Raw genomic sequence first — 17,572 nt, forward strand, 5'->3', positions numbered from 1 at the left:
ACTTTAGACCATTTCAATGATTACTCTTTGGGCTTTTCTTTGCTTGTAATGAGAATAACACCACGTCACCACCTTTTCTTCAAACTATTGGATCTTCACATAAAGCCTCTGCTACCACCGCCACATATAGTATGTGTTACTGAATTTAGAAGCAATCATGCTTTATACACCTTCATACCATAGAAACCCTCGTCATCGAAAGCGGGAAGAAATGAAGGGTTAGTGTTTGATGTAGAGTTTTCATTTTTTATAAGCTTGGATGGATCAACTCCATTGGTATGAGTTTGAGGTATCCAGCTAGAAGAATAAAATCATTCGCATAATTTAGTAATTAATCCCATAAATTATAACCACATACATATTTAGCAAATCAACATTCTTTTATCCCTGTTTGCCAATTTTCTATATTTTTTTATTGAAAAATAAAAGTTTAGGTGAGTTGGGTCTCGGTCTGGAAGCCATTTACTAATTGTGTTATAGTTAAACTATCCGCCAAAAGGGAAGGTTACACAACAAACATCCCACAAAAGGGAGTTAGAGATAAAAGCAGGAATCAAATTAAAAATTCCACGAGGAACATCCGAAGAAAACCCCGACCAGGCTACACTATCCGCACAAGGTTGACCTCTCTCTCAAAACATAAGTGATTTTGACATAATCATAAGATACTGAAAGCAATGCTAATGAGTAGTGCTAGCAAAACTCTCTTTTCAACACTTTCAAATACTTACTTCATTATTGGTTCAAATTAAGATGAGACTCACATATTGGAAATGGATTCCACTTAAAGTGGTGGGACATACACTAATTTCATCTAATAAGAGAATGAGTGTTAAAGAGAATGTCTCAAACATTAGTCATAGAACAATTAACCCCGAACCATACCCACCCCTAATAAGCATAATTCCAAACTAAGGTTTCAACCTACGATAATTAATTTCTTTTCTTTTTTTAACAAAGAGAAGAAAATAATGTAATTAATTGTTGTTTGTTGAGTCTTTTTTTTTTTCTTTTTTTCTTCCAGGTGCTATAATAGTATAGAGCAATTGTCTTATCTTTGCTAGCTTCAGACTCCACAAGTAATAAGGGTAAATAAGTAATTACTTAGTAACCCTTTGTTATCTTTCAATTTCAAACAATCTCTTCCACTTCAGTCTTCTTCTCTCACGATCACGACCACCACAGTCACAAAGCATTCAGCTTTGTTTTCTGTCATCATCACCGATTCTTCCTCTCAATTAACAATTAGGGTTTCATCTTTATTCTTCTCTACTTTATTCGCTGTGAGCATTCTTACTTTTTCTACTCTTTCATATTCGCGCACATAACATGTTTGTGAAATGTCCTCTGTGAATTCTCTGTATAGAATAACCCTGCAAGCTCAAATTTTAACTATTCTTATGTTTTTATGTAATTAGATGTTGGAATAATATATCATAGTACTACCCTTTGATGCTCAGTTTTAGAATATCTTGTAATTTGTTACCTCTATTTTAAATTATCTGCTAATACCATGTAAATACTAGTATGTTCTTTAGTTACTTTCATTCGATGTGAACGAAACGCTATTATCATAAATGTGTTACAGACTGAGTTTCATTTATTGTGTGTTTGGTTATGATATGACAAAAATTGATTTTTAGTGAATTGATTCTGGCTAAGAGTGAGTTGAAGCTAAAGTGATTTATGTTTGGATACATTCATGTAAAAGCAAGCTGGACAATAAATTTGAGTAAAAATTTATTCAAAAAAATAAATGAATTTTGAGTAAAAATCAATTCAAGAATCAAAAGCTCCGCTTACTAGCTTAATGTAAGAATCAATTCTGGAGGCAAAATGAATTCTACTGAGAGCAATTAAACATGTCGAAATCAATTATACACCTCTAGAATGAATTTCGACTTATCCAATAGTGGAACCGAACATACATGTGAGTGGCTGTGAACATTATAGAATTGCTTTTTGAATCTCAACATCGATTCCGTTTTTGCTTCTGATTTGTGTCCCTTCAAAGTGTTTGTTGTATTGTCTAATAGAGAGTATTGATTTTTGTATTTACTCCTTTACTTGTGTGATAATATTTACAGCTGCAGGAACCAAGCCATGGCCTCCAAGCTGCTTTTGCAGAGAAGGCTCTTCAGGTTCTTGCGACAGTCACAAGAATCCTTATACTCCTGTTCTTCTTCATCTTCCATTCAACGATCCTCGTTCCATTCTACGAAACAAACAGAAATATTGGGTTTCTCAACTTCTTCTAGAAGCTTCTGCTCTCGAAAGTCCAGTCTTGTTGATGAATCTAATGCCCCCGCACCTATTGATTACACGTATGACACATCCTTTTGTGTTTTTCGTCCCTTTGTCTCATTTGATCCGTGAAAACTCTGTAAATTTGATTTTTTAGATACTTTTTTTTAAAAGCAAAAAAAAAAAAAAAAAAAAATTGTCCCTTTGAATTTGAGTTTTTTTTTTTGTTTTTGAATAAGGAAAGTGTTAAAATAATATTATTGAAAATCCAAATGTCAGTGGCAATTGCTAATGCCTCGCGGGCCATTAATGCGTAGTGTTGATTGAAATAGATGTTGTGTTTTGTTTATTCCTTTCAAATGGCTGGTATGCTTTTGCTATTTGCTAATGATTAATATGGATGCAGTTCTCTACTGCAGGAGGGTGAATTCCATAGACTGGCCGAGTCCACAATACATAGCCTTCAAGAGAAATTTGAGGTATCTATTCTCTAGCACTGTTTTGAGTTTTACACGAACTTAAATTTATTATATGATACGACAATCTCGGTATCCACTTCAAATTATGTATTTGATCTAACAATTGCCAACATTATTTGATAAATATAGAATTTTGATACAATTATGCTTAAATTCAAATGGGTTTCGATAAAATTAGTATTGGTTGTGATGGAAACTTGACAGCGACAATGTTACACTTCATATTATTTAAGAGTTTAAACTACATTGGTTATTATTTTGGTTTATTGTTACTTGGCAGGACTATGGAGACTTTATCGACCTTGATGGATTTGACATAGACTATGCGGTGAGAAACTTATTTGGAGAATAATGTTATAGTTTTATTTTAGAAGACAACACGGAAGCTATCTTGTTGTATGTGATTATTTCAAAAATAATCACATCGATAACTTGATAACCTTTTTTATCGATGAAACTCAGTTACGTAGTTTGATCTTTTGAAAATTAAATGCTTTCTTTTCCCTGTTAAGACTTTTAAATAATTTATTCCTATTAGTTTTAAGAAGCATCATCCCTGTGTCTGTGTGGGAGATATACTAATTGTTAACATGGCTTTCCTTTTCAGAATGATGTTTTGACTGTCAAACTTGGGGAGTTGGGCACCTATGTATTGAACAAACAAACACCAAACAGACAACTTTGGCTGTCTTCCCCAGTGAGGTATTTTATTGTATATATGGTTTTTTTTTAAGATGTATATTTTTTATATCAGGTTTTACTCTCTAGCCATCAGTATTCATATAGTAAGTATATGGCATGTGAATACTTCATAGAAAACTACAATATCCATGCTTACTTAATATTTCCTAGGACATCATTACTAAATATGAACTGGAGATAACAAATCCAATTAGTATTGTAAACAATCTTCTTTAATCAAACAGGCTATTTATATGTTAATAGTTGTGTATTTATTAAGGCAACCCTATTGGGAAAAACCCAAGTCCCATATCGGATAGATAAGACTCGTGATAATAGTTTATAAAGAGGAGACACTCCTCCCTCACCTTATGAACCGCTTTTGTAAGGATGAGTTAGGCCCCAAATTTCAACATGGTATCAGAGTTTGTCGAATTCAAAGGGCACCTACCTATCCACGCACCAAGTCTAAAAAGAGTGATGGGTGTGAGGGGGTGTATTGGGAAAAACCCAAGTCCCACATCGGATAGATAAGACTCATGATAATAGTTTATAAAGAGGAGACACTCCTCACCTTATGAACCGGTTTTGTAAGAATGAGTTAGGCCCCAAATTTCAACAAACCCTGTGTAATTGAAGCTTTACATATGTTGGTGTTTCTTGTCCTTCGCATGTTGGTCTTTCTTATCTTATTGGTGGAGAAGAAAGAAGCAAGGATTGGAAAACTTGTAGAAACTTTCCCTTTGGTTTAATTGCTTTATTTGAAGTGTTATCTTATAGTTTCTTTGTGAGGAAATTGAGGATATATACAATATTTTATCAGGGTTCATTTTTAATGTTTTTCTTTAGGAGGAAAGTACTGTTGTATAAATTGAATCTGAGCTCACGGAAGAAATGAGTATAGTAGTAATTTTTAATATTTGCAATTCTATTAAAATATAGGTTTAGTTCTTTGCATTGAGAGATGTTACTATCTTGTTATGTAGCAAGAACATATGCAGACTGATCTTGTCTGTTTGTACCATAAGAAATGGTATCTTACTCTTGTTGTATCTCCGTTCAATGCTATTTTGATTATCAATAAAGAAGTAGGACGCATTCAGCCTTAACTCTTTAAGTGACATTAATTATGATCGATTGTAGCCACGGTAATTTTCTTATCATTTTGGAGGATTCTAAGACTCTCATGTCGGAGAGTCTCACCTAATAAGTGAAACTTGGAGCTTTCCCATCTAATAGTCTAGTCTTTTAGATGAGCTCTCCCTTTGCGAAAACTGGAACTCGATATGAGCAATGTGTTTTTGCGATCCTTCTGTGAGGGTCAAGTTTTAAAACCCATATTAGAAAAAGCACACAGATTTTGCAAAAACTAAACCTTGTCACTTAAGTTTGTCCCTGTAATCCTAACTCCTAAGCCTCTTGCAACTGCTGTTCAACAGCCCTAATTTTTGTTTGTGGGTTCTTTATTTGATATGATCCCTCCGTTTTCCGTTATCCATTTGCAAGGGCTTCCTTTCCAGTTCTACAGAGAGGTTGCTACATGTTCTTCTCCCCTGCTATACAGCCACTCATCTTCCTTTTTCCATGCGCTCTGCGACTGCTCTTCATTTGTGACACGGTCCATTTTTCCTCTGTTTGTGTTGTGTGTTTGTGCTTTGTTCTGTTTCTTCCGTGTTCGGTGTTTTTGTATTTGCTATCTGGAGCTATTACTTGTATATGCATGAGTTTGTAGCACATAAATATGAGTTTGTGAAATTTGTGGGATAATATAGTCTGTGTAACGATCCCATAAATTACAACTTGGGACTTCTTCCTGATCCAAAGTAGGATCTTAAGTTTGTCTACCTTGCACCTGATAAATGTGACTGATAAGTCTTGGGAGTTCTCCTACTAATGGGTTAGCCTGTTGTGGTGGCTCTCCTTTTGACCTTATTCACATAATAAAGGCCTTTGTACGGTTTTGAGGCTTTAAATGCTGTTCGATTTATTTTAAGTAGAATACAGTTTGATCCTCTTTACGTGCATTTTTTTTAGGAAAATAGTTTTCTATTTTATCATGCTTGTCTTTTTAATCTGCTTTGCCTAAACCAGACGGCCATTGACATAAAACATAGGACAGAATAGGTATGATAATAAAAATGAGACTTGCATATTGACAGTATCTATTTCTCTACTAGTTCTACATTCTCTTCCACCTGTCTAAAAGTCTCCCATTTCTTTTGCAGTGGTCCGTCTAGGTTTGATTGGGATCAGGTTACTAAAGCTTGGATATATAGGCGGAACAAAGCAAATTTATACAAAATCTTAGAAGATGAGTTGGAGCAGTTGTCTGGCAAACCTATTGTTCTTTCCTAAGCTGTTGAGAATGTAGTACTTAATCTTGATTTAAAATTTAAAAATGGGAAATCATTGGACATTGTTGATGATCCTTTGGCATTCAGGTGAACTCAGGAAGCAGATTTTGTTCCTTTCCCACCTTTTACTCTATAAACTATACCAGTTCTTTCACAGTCATGACGTGATTGTATCTTCTGAATAATCAGCTCTATATAGAACTCATGTGGTTAACATTAGTTTACTCTTCTGAAGAATTACTGTTGTAATGGGCATTATTGTTGGTTACTACTGGTGAGCTAGAGCAACTCAAATGGTGATCTTTACCAAAGGTTATTTTGCGGTTCCTCTATCTAAATCATCTTGAAGCAACTCATATTTTTCCAATGGTAAAGCACTAAAAACTAATATTAGAACCACAACAACAACAAATGAGAAGCTAACCAGCATCTTCTTAAAAAATAATTTTTTTTTAGAGCAGAGATAAAATATGATTCAAAAGATTAAACTAATTTTTTAACAAAAAATCTCTTTTATATAGTTGTATCCAAATAAACAAAATTATTTGTTTAAAATAAGTGATTTTTATTACGATAAACAAAGGCAAAATAAATTCTGATTTTTCATAAAATCTCTAAAAAAATAATCTCTAAATTATTTTATGTCAAAATCACTTTTATTTTAATCTGTAACAAACGGACGCTTACCTATTAAGCATATTATTAAACACTCTTAAATTTGTAGGTTTGAACTACTCAAAATAAGTTTTAGATATAGATAAAATAATTGTTTTTACACATTCAAGGATAAATTACTTTATAGAAAAGTACCTAGTTTTTTTTTTTTTTTGAAAAGAACCTAGTTAAAATTAGTATTAAATTAAATTACGTTTAAAATTATTTAATTTGGTAAAGAAAAATAGTAGAAAAAAATTACAACAAAACTTGACATTTACTTCTTAAAAAAAAAAATGCAAACTTAACATTCACTATGTATACAAAAATCATATATTGATATTAAAAATATTAATACCAATAGTTTCCAAAACCGAAAATTCAATAACAAAAACATATTGATGGAAATCATATACTCCCTCCGTCCCTATATATAAGACCCTTTTGCCAAAATCACGGGAATTAAGATAGTGGATATTTGTATTAAAGTTGTTTGTAATCACTATTGTTTTTACAATTTTATCCTTTAAGAAAGAATGTTAGTTTATGTTTTCAACATGTTATTTATTGTTGATTGAAGAAAAAGATGTATAATAAATAGGGGCATGTATGTAAAGAAATAATCAATGTAGTTGGAAATAACAAAGGGTCTTATAAAAAGGGACAAAAAAAATTCTCAAAAGGGTCTTATAATTAGGGACGGAGGGAGTATTATTTATATTCTTTAGAATAGTCTAGATACATTATAATTTAGGACAACATAATAAATCTTTTAAGTTAGTTGGGTTGTCCTCGACAGTCTTTGATACGTCTGTTTTTGGTTGAGGACTAAAATAACAAGTTTTTCCGCTCCTCCTCGGCCTGGACTAACTGTACACCGGCATCTTCAATTTTTATTTTTTTTACGGAACCATCACTTTCGATAACATGTCATGTTACAACGGGGAGGAGAGAGTGTGAGATGATGGTGTGATAAAATGGTGAAGGTTAGAAGAATATTTATAGGGATGAATGACTTACATATGTTATAACTACACTAAATGTAGTCAAAAAACGTGTAACAACATGTAAAATCAAGTTTAAATAACTGACCACCGTCCAAAAAACGTGTTTTATGTGTTCAGACCACCGGGCAAAACAGTGTGAATTAAGTTACGCCACCGGCTAAAGGAGCGTGAGTGAAGCCACGCTGACTTATAACAGCCGCGAGTTAACTCACACCGAAAGGACATAGCGTGACTTAACTCACGCAAGGGTACTTTGGTCCATCCAATTTAAAGAGAGTGGTTTTTGTTGGGAGAAGAGCAATTTTCAACAAATAAACCTGAAGTAATCCTAATACTCACTCGAACTTTTGATCCAAGCCGTCGTCATCTTCTTCATCGCAACACAAGAAGCATGTCAATCCTCAGTCGATTGAAACTCGCAGGTACTCGTTGTTTCTTCTCTCTCTCTCTCTCATGAAATTTCTTTTCTAGATTCTATTTGGGGTTGACCGCTGCTATTTTTACTTTTATTAATTGCTTCATGAATTTGTTATTGCTTTGTTACAATTCTGTTCTAAGAAAATTCTACTGCGCTTCTTAATTTAAGTAGCTTCTATCAATAGCTTTTTCTTTTGTTGAATTTGTGTGTAACAACTAATTTAGCCTCACACAGAAATAATATATATGTTTAGTCTTGGCAAGGGACCAAATACTAACGTAACAATTATCTATCATACTGCGTGCTTGCAGCAACAATGAAGAGCTGTGAAAAGCTTGAGAATGAGTTGCCTAATCATATTATATCTTATATCTTTTCCAATTTAGCTTTGAAAGATTTGGTGAAAACCAGTGCATTGTCCAAACAATGGATTCACGAATGGGGATTAAGGATGGACCTTAACTTCGATCTCTATACCATGTCTGACTATAACACAGATCAAGACTTGTCACAAATCCTTCCTCTCTGTCAAAGGTTTCACTTTCAATCTGAATTTGCCACAAGATTGGATCAATTTATGCTCCATTATAAAGGTGCCATGATCCGTTCCATTCGAGTAAAATTTCCATTATGTAATGAACATAGGGATGTCATTGATAGATTGATCTCCAAAGGAATTGCTAAGGGTGCCGAACATATTCAACTTCTCTTCTCTTCTGAAACAACTGATACTACTATTTCTATTTTGCCATACAAATTTTCCCTTATTCTCTTACCTCAGAATGATTCTGTGACCTATTTGCACCTACAAAACTGCCTCTTAGTCAAACCCAGATACTTCTCTCGATTAAAAAATTTGAGAACTCTTGTGTTACAACAAATTATTGTGAAGAAGACACTCGTTCAGACTTTGTGTTCAAAGTGCAAACACCTTGTTGACTTAACCCTTGATGGTTGTAAGATCACCTCCAAGTTGAAAATAATCATCCCATCATTGCTTCATTTGAAAATTGTTAATGTTGGGTGTTACTATCGAGAGCCTATAAATATCATTGCATCAAGTCTCTTGTCCTTGGAATATTCTTGTCTTAAACATTATGTAGAACACCCAATGAGCATTCGAGCTCCTATGTTATCCAAGTTTGGCTTTAGAGGTATTGTGTTTTCAAAGGGTATAGGGTTATCTGGATTGAAGAACGTAACAACAATTGTGTTTGATTCATTACTATCTGATCTATCCACGAACATCTTGCCTCATTTGTTTTCTGAATGTCCTCAACTTGAAGATGTCACCTTTAAGAACTGCTTGTTCAAAAGTTCAATAAATAATAAATTTACTAGTTCGAAATTACGTCAGTTAATCATACTTGATAGTGTGGTGAATGACTCTCCTTCCCCTCCTTCTGAGATATCTATTGATGCATTAAATCTTTCATCTTTTGAATATACTGGGTACACCACAAGGATAATTTCTTTTACGGCCCCAAGGTTATCAAAGGTTTTCTGGGATACATCAGAGAGGGAGAATATACCACATCTTTTTGATCCTATTGCAAGTTTACCACATATTGAGAATTTAGCTATGATTGTCGGCTCTTTACAAGTGAGTTACTCAACGATATTCCAACACTATAGTGCATTCTAGCACTTTCTAGGTTTCTTTCCATTACATTGTTCACTAGTTGCTTTTAATTCACTTAATTATCATTATCATTAGCAGGTAAAGGAATTGGCGAAAGTATTGGTTCAGTTTCAAAATCTTAGAAAATTGGAGTTACATATTGATGGAGCATGCGATCCTACTATGGACTACTTTTGGCTTTTAGATATTGCAACAGCTTCTCAACATCTCCAAAAACTTACTCTGAATGTAAGTCATTCAAATTTTTTTTTTTTTTTTTTTTTTGTCTTGAATGGAACTAGTAGCTTATTTTAAAACTAAACAATTATATGCACGGAAGTCTAAATTCAAAGAATCTTGAAATTAGAAGCGGAAATCTCAAATATTTGGATAAACTAAAACTCGCACAAATGGCAGGGGTAAAACTCAGTTGGCAGGGACAATGCATACAATATGTAAGGTTCAGGGTTCAAATCCCAGCCACCACAAAAAAAAAAAAAAAAAAAAAAAAAACTAAAACTCGCACAAATGGCTGGGGTAAATATATTATAACCCTAAAATTTATAACTGACTCCTATTCAATCATATATTCGAAATAGGACCTTTTTAATTTATGAAGTAATCATACTCACCCGATAAAATATAAAGTTACCAAATTTATTAACTAAGATATAAATACATGTGTGTGTATATATATAATAAGTTAGAACCTTTTATTGAAAACTAGCTTCAGGAGTAAAGATAGAATATTTTCAAATTATATGTCCAATCAGGGCCCTTTATGTCATAAATCGATTTCATTCATAGACACTAATGTATCTCTCAAAATTATTTGTTTTTTTGTTTTCAAAAATATTTATGTGTTAAATTCCCATAGTACAAAAAAACAAAGCTCATACATATTCCAGTTAGTGAATACAAGAATTAAAATATACTATTTCTTTCAATTAGAATAAACCCGTAAATAGGTCTTTACTTCAACTTAATGAAGAGCTGCGAAAAGCTTGAGAATGAGTTGCCTGATCATATTATATCTTATATCTTTTCCAAGTTAGATTTGGTGAAAAACCAGTGCATTGTCCAAACAATGGATTCTGTGACCTATTTGCACCTACAAAACTGCCTCTTAGTCAAACCCAGATACTTCTCTCGATTAAAAAATTTGAGAACTCTTGTGTTACAACAAGTTGATGTGAAGAAGACACTCCTTAAGACTTTGTGTTCAAAGTGCAAACACCTTGTTGACTTCACCCTTGATGATTGTAAGATCACTTCTATGTTGATAATAATCAGCCCATCATTGCTTCGTTTGAACATTGTTAATGATGGGTTTTACTTTCGAGACCTTATTACTATCATTGCATCAAGTCTCTTGTCCTTTGAGTATTCTTGTCTTGAAAATAGTGCAGTCCACCCAATAAACATTCAAGCTCCCATGTTATCCAAGTTTAGCTTTAGAGGTGCTTTGTTTTCAGAGCATATAGGGTTATCTGTATTGAGGAACGTAACAACAATTAAGTTTGATGCATTGCTATTTGATCTATCCACAGACATCTTGCCTCATTTGTTTTCTGAATGTCCTCAACTTGAAGATGTCACTCTTAAGAACTGCTTGTTCACAAGTTCAACACAAATTACCAGTTTGAAGTTACGTCAGTTGATCATACTTGATAGTGTTTGGGTGAATGACTCTCCTTCTGAGATATCTATTGATGCATTAAATCTTTCATCCTTTGAATATACCGGGTACACCACAAGGATAATTTCTTTTACGGCTCCAAGGTTATCGAAGGTTTTCTGGGATACATCAGAGAGAGAGAATAGACCACACCTTTTTGATCCAATTGCAAGTTTACCACATATTGAGAATTTAGCTATGATCGTCGGCACTTTACAAGTGAGTCGCTCAATGATATTCCAACACTATAGTACATTCCAACAGTGTCTAGGTTTCTTTCCATTACGTTTTTCACCGGTTGCTTTTAATTCACTTAATTATCATTGTTGTAAACAGGTAAAGGAATTAGCGAAAGTCTTGGTTCGGTTTCAAAATCTTAGACAATTGGACTTACATATTGATGGAGCATGTGATCCTAGTATGGACTACTTTTGGCTTTTAGATATTGCAACGGCTTCTAGGCATCTCCAAAAACTTACTGTGAGTGTAAGTTATTCAAACTTTTTTTTTTTTTTTTTTTTTGTCTTGAATGGAACTAGAAGTTTCTTTTAAAACTTAGCTGCAGTACGATAGGTATTGTTTTTGCTATTTCCCAATTGAAACTAGACACATGTAAGAGTAGATAAATAAAGTTGAATAATTTTTGTTCTTCTTTTTAAATATTAACACTAACTTAAAACTCATATACTTTAAAATAAACAAATTTCTCTGAATGTTTTTTCATAATAGTAAATTAGATTTATTTAACCAAAAATCCCAAATCAACGATCAAACCTTTAATTGATATTGAAAATGGGTGAGAGACCGAAACTCATAAAATTGAATTTGAGAGACCAAAAAGTTGGATTTTAAAACAGGGGACCAAAACTTCATTTTTCCTAAAACAAGGCAACCAAAAGTGCATTTAAGTCAAAAACCACTATCAAACAACTCTATTTTAGTCTTGTGTGTTTGTATGGAAGTTATACTTTATCGGTTTATAAATACACGTCGTAGTCAATCACTTCACATATGCTAATACACAACTTTGATAATCAATATCTTTAGTTATCTATGATAAAAAAAAAATTATAACAATTAGATATGTTATAAATATTCATTGAGACAAGTTGAACAAAATCTTATATACTAACATTATTGTTTATATATTAGGTAAAAATATATTACACATTATGAATGTGAATAATACATATTATCAACGTCAAAAAAGAAAGAAAGAATAGTACACATTATCAAATTGTTACATGTATCTTATAAGCTAATAGTTTGACCTTGTCAAACATAATATTTATCATAATAAACATCTTATTTCAATTAAAATAATGAATAATTCGTGGATTAATTTTATATGCTAATGGAATTTTAAAATTCTCATAAATGTATCGTTATTTTTAATTTTCAGATTAAAAATCTTCATCCGGAACATTCACATATGGTTGGATTTAAGAGGCAGAAAAGCGAATATGAGGGGTTTTCTCATAGTGTTTTGAAATATGTGGAGTTTCTCGGCTGTGTTTGCTCCATAAATGTTTTTGAGTTAGCTACTCACCTATTGAGGAGTGCAAATTCCCTTAAGAAAATGACTTTCCATTACAGTGACAGAGTCTATCTTGGAGGTTGTATCAATGCATGTGGTGGTGATTGTTGGTTAGGAAAGAATGTTATTCGCGAGATGCTTAAGGATGAAGTAAATGAACAATGTCAGCTTATTATTCTGTAGTGTCATTTTTTCTATTTATAATGAGTTTTTACTACTATTATTGTATAATTTACTTTATTTATGAATTACAATATTTACTATTTTTTGGGTGTTTTTATTTTATATGAAGGAATCGTTGGAAATAGACATGTAGTTATTATTTGGTTGTGGGTTTGTTTGGTCACTCAACTTTGTTCGCATGAATTTTGATATTAATCTCAATGCTATCGAGTCACTTTTAAAATGAGAAACCTAATCAACAATATTTGTAGGTGGTTTTGTCAACGTTATTTTACCATGCAAATTGAAATTACGCATATTGTTTTTCTTCTTTATATTATTATTTGCAACAAAGAGATCCTTTTCCTAATTATCCGGTGTGTTGAAGTTGCCTAATGCCAGAGTTTAGAGATTTTATCATTTCATCCAATAAGATATTGGCGGTGTTTTTATAGATTCAATTAACTTTTAATCTACGGTTAACCTATGGTGGTTATAAATAATTATCATTTTTATGATGATAATGATAATATCCGTGATTTTTTTTTTGCTGCGTTAAAGGTCTCAACATGCCTATAAAATTTTTTCATCAACATTTTTAATCCTTATAAAAATTTTCCATCAACATTTTTAGCCCCTATAAAATTGTCCCTAAAATGCTTAAGAAAAATGTCGCAGGAACAAAAAAGTGTGATTTTATTTTTTAAGGATTAAAAATAAAACTGTGAATATTTATAGGGACTAAAAACTTAATTAACTGATTTAAATAATGTTTCTTTTATGCGATGGTTTCATTCGGTTAAACAAAAAATAATAATTTGAATGCATCCAAACAGGCGGCGTTTGTGATGGGAAAGTGGAAAGCTTTCCTATGATGGAAAAGTAGTGTTTTAGCCATAGATTAATTAATATAAATATTCAATGGTTCAGATTTGTTATACAAATACTTCAAAAATTCGGACCTCACTTGCTGTTGGTTTAATATATTTATATCTAATCCTAATGTACAATGCACACAAGACCTAAAAACCCTAATCTTTGATTTAGAGCGGGAAAACTTTGCTTTAACTGCACTTAATGTACAATTCAAATTTCAAATCCCTTCACTTTTATCCATCAAACATTCAATGCTTGCTTCTTTCCGAGGCATGCACATGGCTCAAAATTTGGCTTCAATCTTACCCACTCTTCTCAATTCAAAGGCATCTGAACCATCCCTAACAAAACTATTTCCTTGCCTTTTGTTCTCTCTCTCCTATCATCTCACGCCCATTTTTCTCTGATCTGAGAAATTCATCTTCCATTTTCAGTCCCTCTTCTCTCTCACTCCAGTTACCCTTCTAAAAAATCAAGTGACGATATCACAAGTGACGAATCCGGAGAAGACAAAGATGGAGTAGATTACGTTTTTATTGTGTACCTCAGCCTTTAAGGAACTGATTTGCGATTCTTGCTCAATTCCTATCCCATTGATTAATTTCGTCAGCTTTTGTCGTTACATGCTCAATTCACCATGTGTTTCCGGCAACAGAGTTGTTCTTCTCGACACATGCTATTTTTTTAAGGTAAGACTAAGAGATGACCACCATTTTCAATTTCTTTCGGGTTCTTACTTGATATTTTTTATTCATCTATTTCTACTATTCACATTCTGAGCGCACACCATGTGTTTGATCAGGGTTGTCTTTGAAGCTCGCACTCCTGCTACTAAAAAAAACAAAGAATGGCAAGAGCAACTTCCCACTGTTGTTCTCAAAGCTGAAGAAATCATGCATTCCAAAGAAATCATGTTATCCCTTTGAGAACCCCATTCAAGAATCAAATATGTCCAACAAAATGAATGATGCACGAGTTACAGGAGCGAAGTTTGCTGCTGAAGTTATCAATTTCCTTTAACTAATAAATCATTGATGGTTAAAGCTGGTTTCAAGGTAAGGAAATCATGCAACCATGAATAAAAAATTATTCTAACTTACCGTGACAGCGGAAATCATGGGTATATGAAGGCAGGAGTGATTGTTTTCCATCTAGCCGGAGCGAGCAGACGTCGCAGACAGCTGCTGCTCTCAAATTAAATCATTTTGACATACATCATGATGATGCAGAATCATAAAAGTTTGATTTTTGTTTCACTTAAGAGTTCACTTCTCTCAAGAAAAGAATGTGCATTACCAACTGCTGACATGCATAGAGGAGGTAAATCCTTCAATGAGAGGTAACATTTTTATAATTAGAAGTTATTGGACAAAATCTTCAATAATTTAGTTGTGTATTCTTATCTTTCTTAAATTGGTGATTTACATGGTTTAATTTTTTTTCATCCATTATGAGTATAGTGTAGTATTTTGGTTCATTGGCATTGAAATAATAAACTTGCTGCATCATAAATAACATAAAGTTGCTCATGTACTCCCTAAAAAAGGCTGATGCATTATGTATCTTTCTGTCTCTTTTGATAATTTGAAAGTTTTTTTTTATCTCTTTTACCATATGTTCTGTAATTATGTACACAAATTGGAGTTAAACTGTGCATAAAAGTTACTGATGTATGATGTATCTTTCTTTCTTACTCTTTTTAAAAAAATATGCAGAGGCTAATTGTGGTTCATTTGTTTTCCTGTTTATACATCAACGCATGCCTGATCCATTTGTTTTCATTGCTTTTAGGAGGGAGATAGAATAAATATTAGCAGGGTTCAAAGTTCATGTTAATAGCACTAATTGGTCCATTTTGCATATTTGAGCATGGTAATGTTGTAAAGTTGACTTAGTTTGTTGTCTGTGTTCAAAGTTCATGTTAATAATACTAATTGGTCCATATGAAAACACGGGACCTGCAGAAAGATTAGCTGCCACAAGAGAGTGTAGACCAATTTGTTGTGTATGTGCTTCTACCTATCCGCTGATGGCTGCCACTTTAACTAACATAAATGATTTCTCCACCAAACTTTAGGTTGATCCTTCTATTGGAATGTTACTTCAGGATTTTCCTCAATTTAGATATGGCTTGATTTTATTGTCAAAATATACCATTATGAAAAACAAATTTCTAAAAAATGTCTTGTGCTCAAACTTTTCTCTTTGTGCATGTATGATGACATATAATTCATTTGGCAGCATGTAATTTCTTTTGTTGCAGGTATATGTATAATTTACATGATACCATTTAATTTCTTCAACTCCCACATGTTTTAGCATTGTCTTTTTATGTCACTTGGGCTGCTTAAATTGTGTTTGTTATTGATATATATGGTACTGTCAAAATATATAAGAGAAACAAGAATTTATGATACTGCTTTTCTAATATGAAGTTGAGAATTTATGATGCAGGGACTGAATGTGCAGGATCAGAAAACCTTTGCAATGATGTTTTGGTGCATATGACGTCGTTAAAATGAAAAAGTCTGGCACAATCAAACGAAGAAGCAACAATTTCAGTTCATGACACGCATGACGTGCAATCTGATTGGCAGCAGCTGCACGCTAAGCACAGTGCAGCAGCTGCAAACAGTAGCACTGACAATTTTAGCAGCACTATTGGAGTTCCATGGTAGACTAAGCCAGCAAATAGAGAGATAAAATGCAATGTCGACAGAACATCTCTTTCACAGTTACCGTATTTATCATATAACCATATAATCTTCATAACCCAAGGAGTGGTGATCACCGCTATTCAGGAACAAGTTTTTATTGTGTTATTCTTCAATGTTAAATCACCGCTATTTAGGACAAATATTGAGTTGTCTAAAATGTGTTATTTGTGACTGCACTACACTTCAAATGTTGTTTACAAAGAAATTTTCCGCAATGTACTAACATGAACTCAATTTAATTGTATTTTATTAATCACATTGCATTAATACTAAAGCACCTTTTTTTTATATTTATTTGAATGATGTATTTGCCGTCAATATGGGTGCAAGGTCTAGTTAACAAATACTTCAAGTATTTCTTATACAAATACTTGTAACCTTTTGTTCACTTTTTGGTTATAAAAATACTTCAAAAATTCGGACCCCACCTGCTGTTGGTTTAATAATAATTTATTTCATGGGCCATCAGCTTTTTATGGGTCAATAGTTACGGGCCTGTATCATCTAAACCAAAATTTATGAAGACTGAATGAAAACATTATATTAACACCCCTAAAAGTTTTGCCTTATTGGACATATCAAAAACATTAATTAAAATGTGGTAAATAATTTGTGAGGTGTTTATGCATATTCATAGGAGATAATTATGTTGAAAAAATATAGAATGTGGTGGTAGAAACATCTTAATTGAATAAAAGTTTGTAAAAATAAAATAAACTGGACTAGTTTATTAGAAAATAAACTAGTACAATGAAAAAATGTTCCTTAACTCTTATAATCATTTCTTTCTTCGATGATTTCTCTGATGGTTCCTTAAAGCCTGTATAATTGTTTTACCTTTGAATTTTTAATCATGTTTGGTGTTTCTGAACTAAATAACCCCATATTTAGGGTTTGGATTTGGTTTGCTCAAGGTTAGGGTAAAAATATATTTTTATATTAAAAGATTAATTTTATTATTTTATTTAAAAAAAGAGTAAATTACATTCCCATCTCTTCTATAATGCTTGAATTACACTCTCCTCTCCTCTTATGTTAAAATATACACTCCCCTCCCCTCTTCAAAACATATTCGAAATTTTTTCACTACCTTCCCATAAGAGAAGTTTGAATTTCATTCTCATCCCCTCTTATGTTAAAATCT

The 17,572-nt window shown here is 32.7% G+C and overlaps 2 protein-coding genes and 1 long non-coding RNA gene across 3 annotated transcripts; all 3 read left to right on the forward strand.

Annotated features, from left to right (window-relative positions):
* The first annotated feature begins 1,064 nt into the window (after positions 1–1,064).
* LOC11428991 (frataxin, mitochondrial) lies at positions 1,065–6,069 on the forward strand. Its single transcript, XM_003624700.4, has 6 exons — positions 1,065–1,283; positions 2,088–2,324; positions 2,651–2,723; positions 3,004–3,051; positions 3,331–3,425; positions 5,630–6,069. The coding sequence occupies exons 2-6, from the start codon at positions 2,104–2,106 to the stop codon at positions 5,757–5,759; spliced, it is 567 nt and encodes a 188-aa protein (XP_003624748.2). The 5' UTR covers positions 1,065–1,283; positions 2,088–2,103; the 3' UTR covers positions 5,760–6,069.
* A 1,667-nt stretch (positions 6,070–7,736) lies between these two features.
* On the forward strand, positions 7,737–12,856 carry LOC11432650 (uncharacterized). The gene is made up of 4 exons (XM_024770181.2): positions 7,737–7,841; positions 8,149–9,440; positions 9,558–9,707; positions 12,539–12,856. Exons 1-4 carry the CDS (start codon positions 7,811–7,813, stop codon positions 12,854–12,856), a joined length of 1,791 nt encoding a protein of 596 aa, XP_024625949.1. The 5' UTR covers positions 7,737–7,810.
* A 989-nt stretch (positions 12,857–13,845) lies between these two features.
* On the forward strand, positions 13,846–16,684 carry LOC112416801 (uncharacterized). The gene is made up of 3 exons (XR_005642902.1): positions 13,846–14,400; positions 14,514–14,766; positions 14,842–16,684. It is a non-coding gene; the product is annotated as an uncharacterized lncRNA (long non-coding RNA).
* The last annotated feature ends 888 nt before the right edge of the window (positions 16,685–17,572 follow it).

Source organism: Medicago truncatula, chromosome 7, assembly GCF_003473485.1.
Source record: "Medicago truncatula cultivar Jemalong A17 chromosome 7, MtrunA17r5.0-ANR, whole genome shotgun sequence".
NCBI lineage: Eukaryota > Viridiplantae > Streptophyta > Magnoliopsida > Fabales > Fabaceae > Medicago > Medicago truncatula.

Excerpts from the sequence above, each read along its gene's own strand:
- LOC11432650 (XM_024770181.2), top strand. The coding sequence starts at position 7,811 with ATGTCAATCCTCAGTCGATTGAAACTCGCAG. Across the intron at positions 9,441-9,557 it reads TGATTGTCGGCTCTTTACAA|GTAAAGGAATTGGCGAAAGT; the intron begins GTGAGTTACTCA and ends TATCATTAGCAG. Across the intron at positions 9,708-12,538 it reads TCCAAAAACTTACTCTGAAT|ATTAAAAATCTTCATCCGGA; the intron begins GTAAGTCATTCA and ends TTTAATTTTCAG.
- LOC11428991 (XM_003624700.4), top strand. The coding sequence starts at position 2,104 with ATGGCCTCCAAGCTGCTTTTGCAGAGAAGGCTCTTCAGGTTCTTGCGA. Across the intron at positions 2,325-2,650 it reads CCCGCACCTATTGATTACAC|TTCTCTACTGCAGGAGGGTG; the intron begins GTATGACACATC and ends ATATGGATGCAG. Across the intron at positions 2,724-3,003 it reads GCCTTCAAGAGAAATTTGAG|GACTATGGAGACTTTATCGA; the intron begins GTATCTATTCTC and ends GTTACTTGGCAG.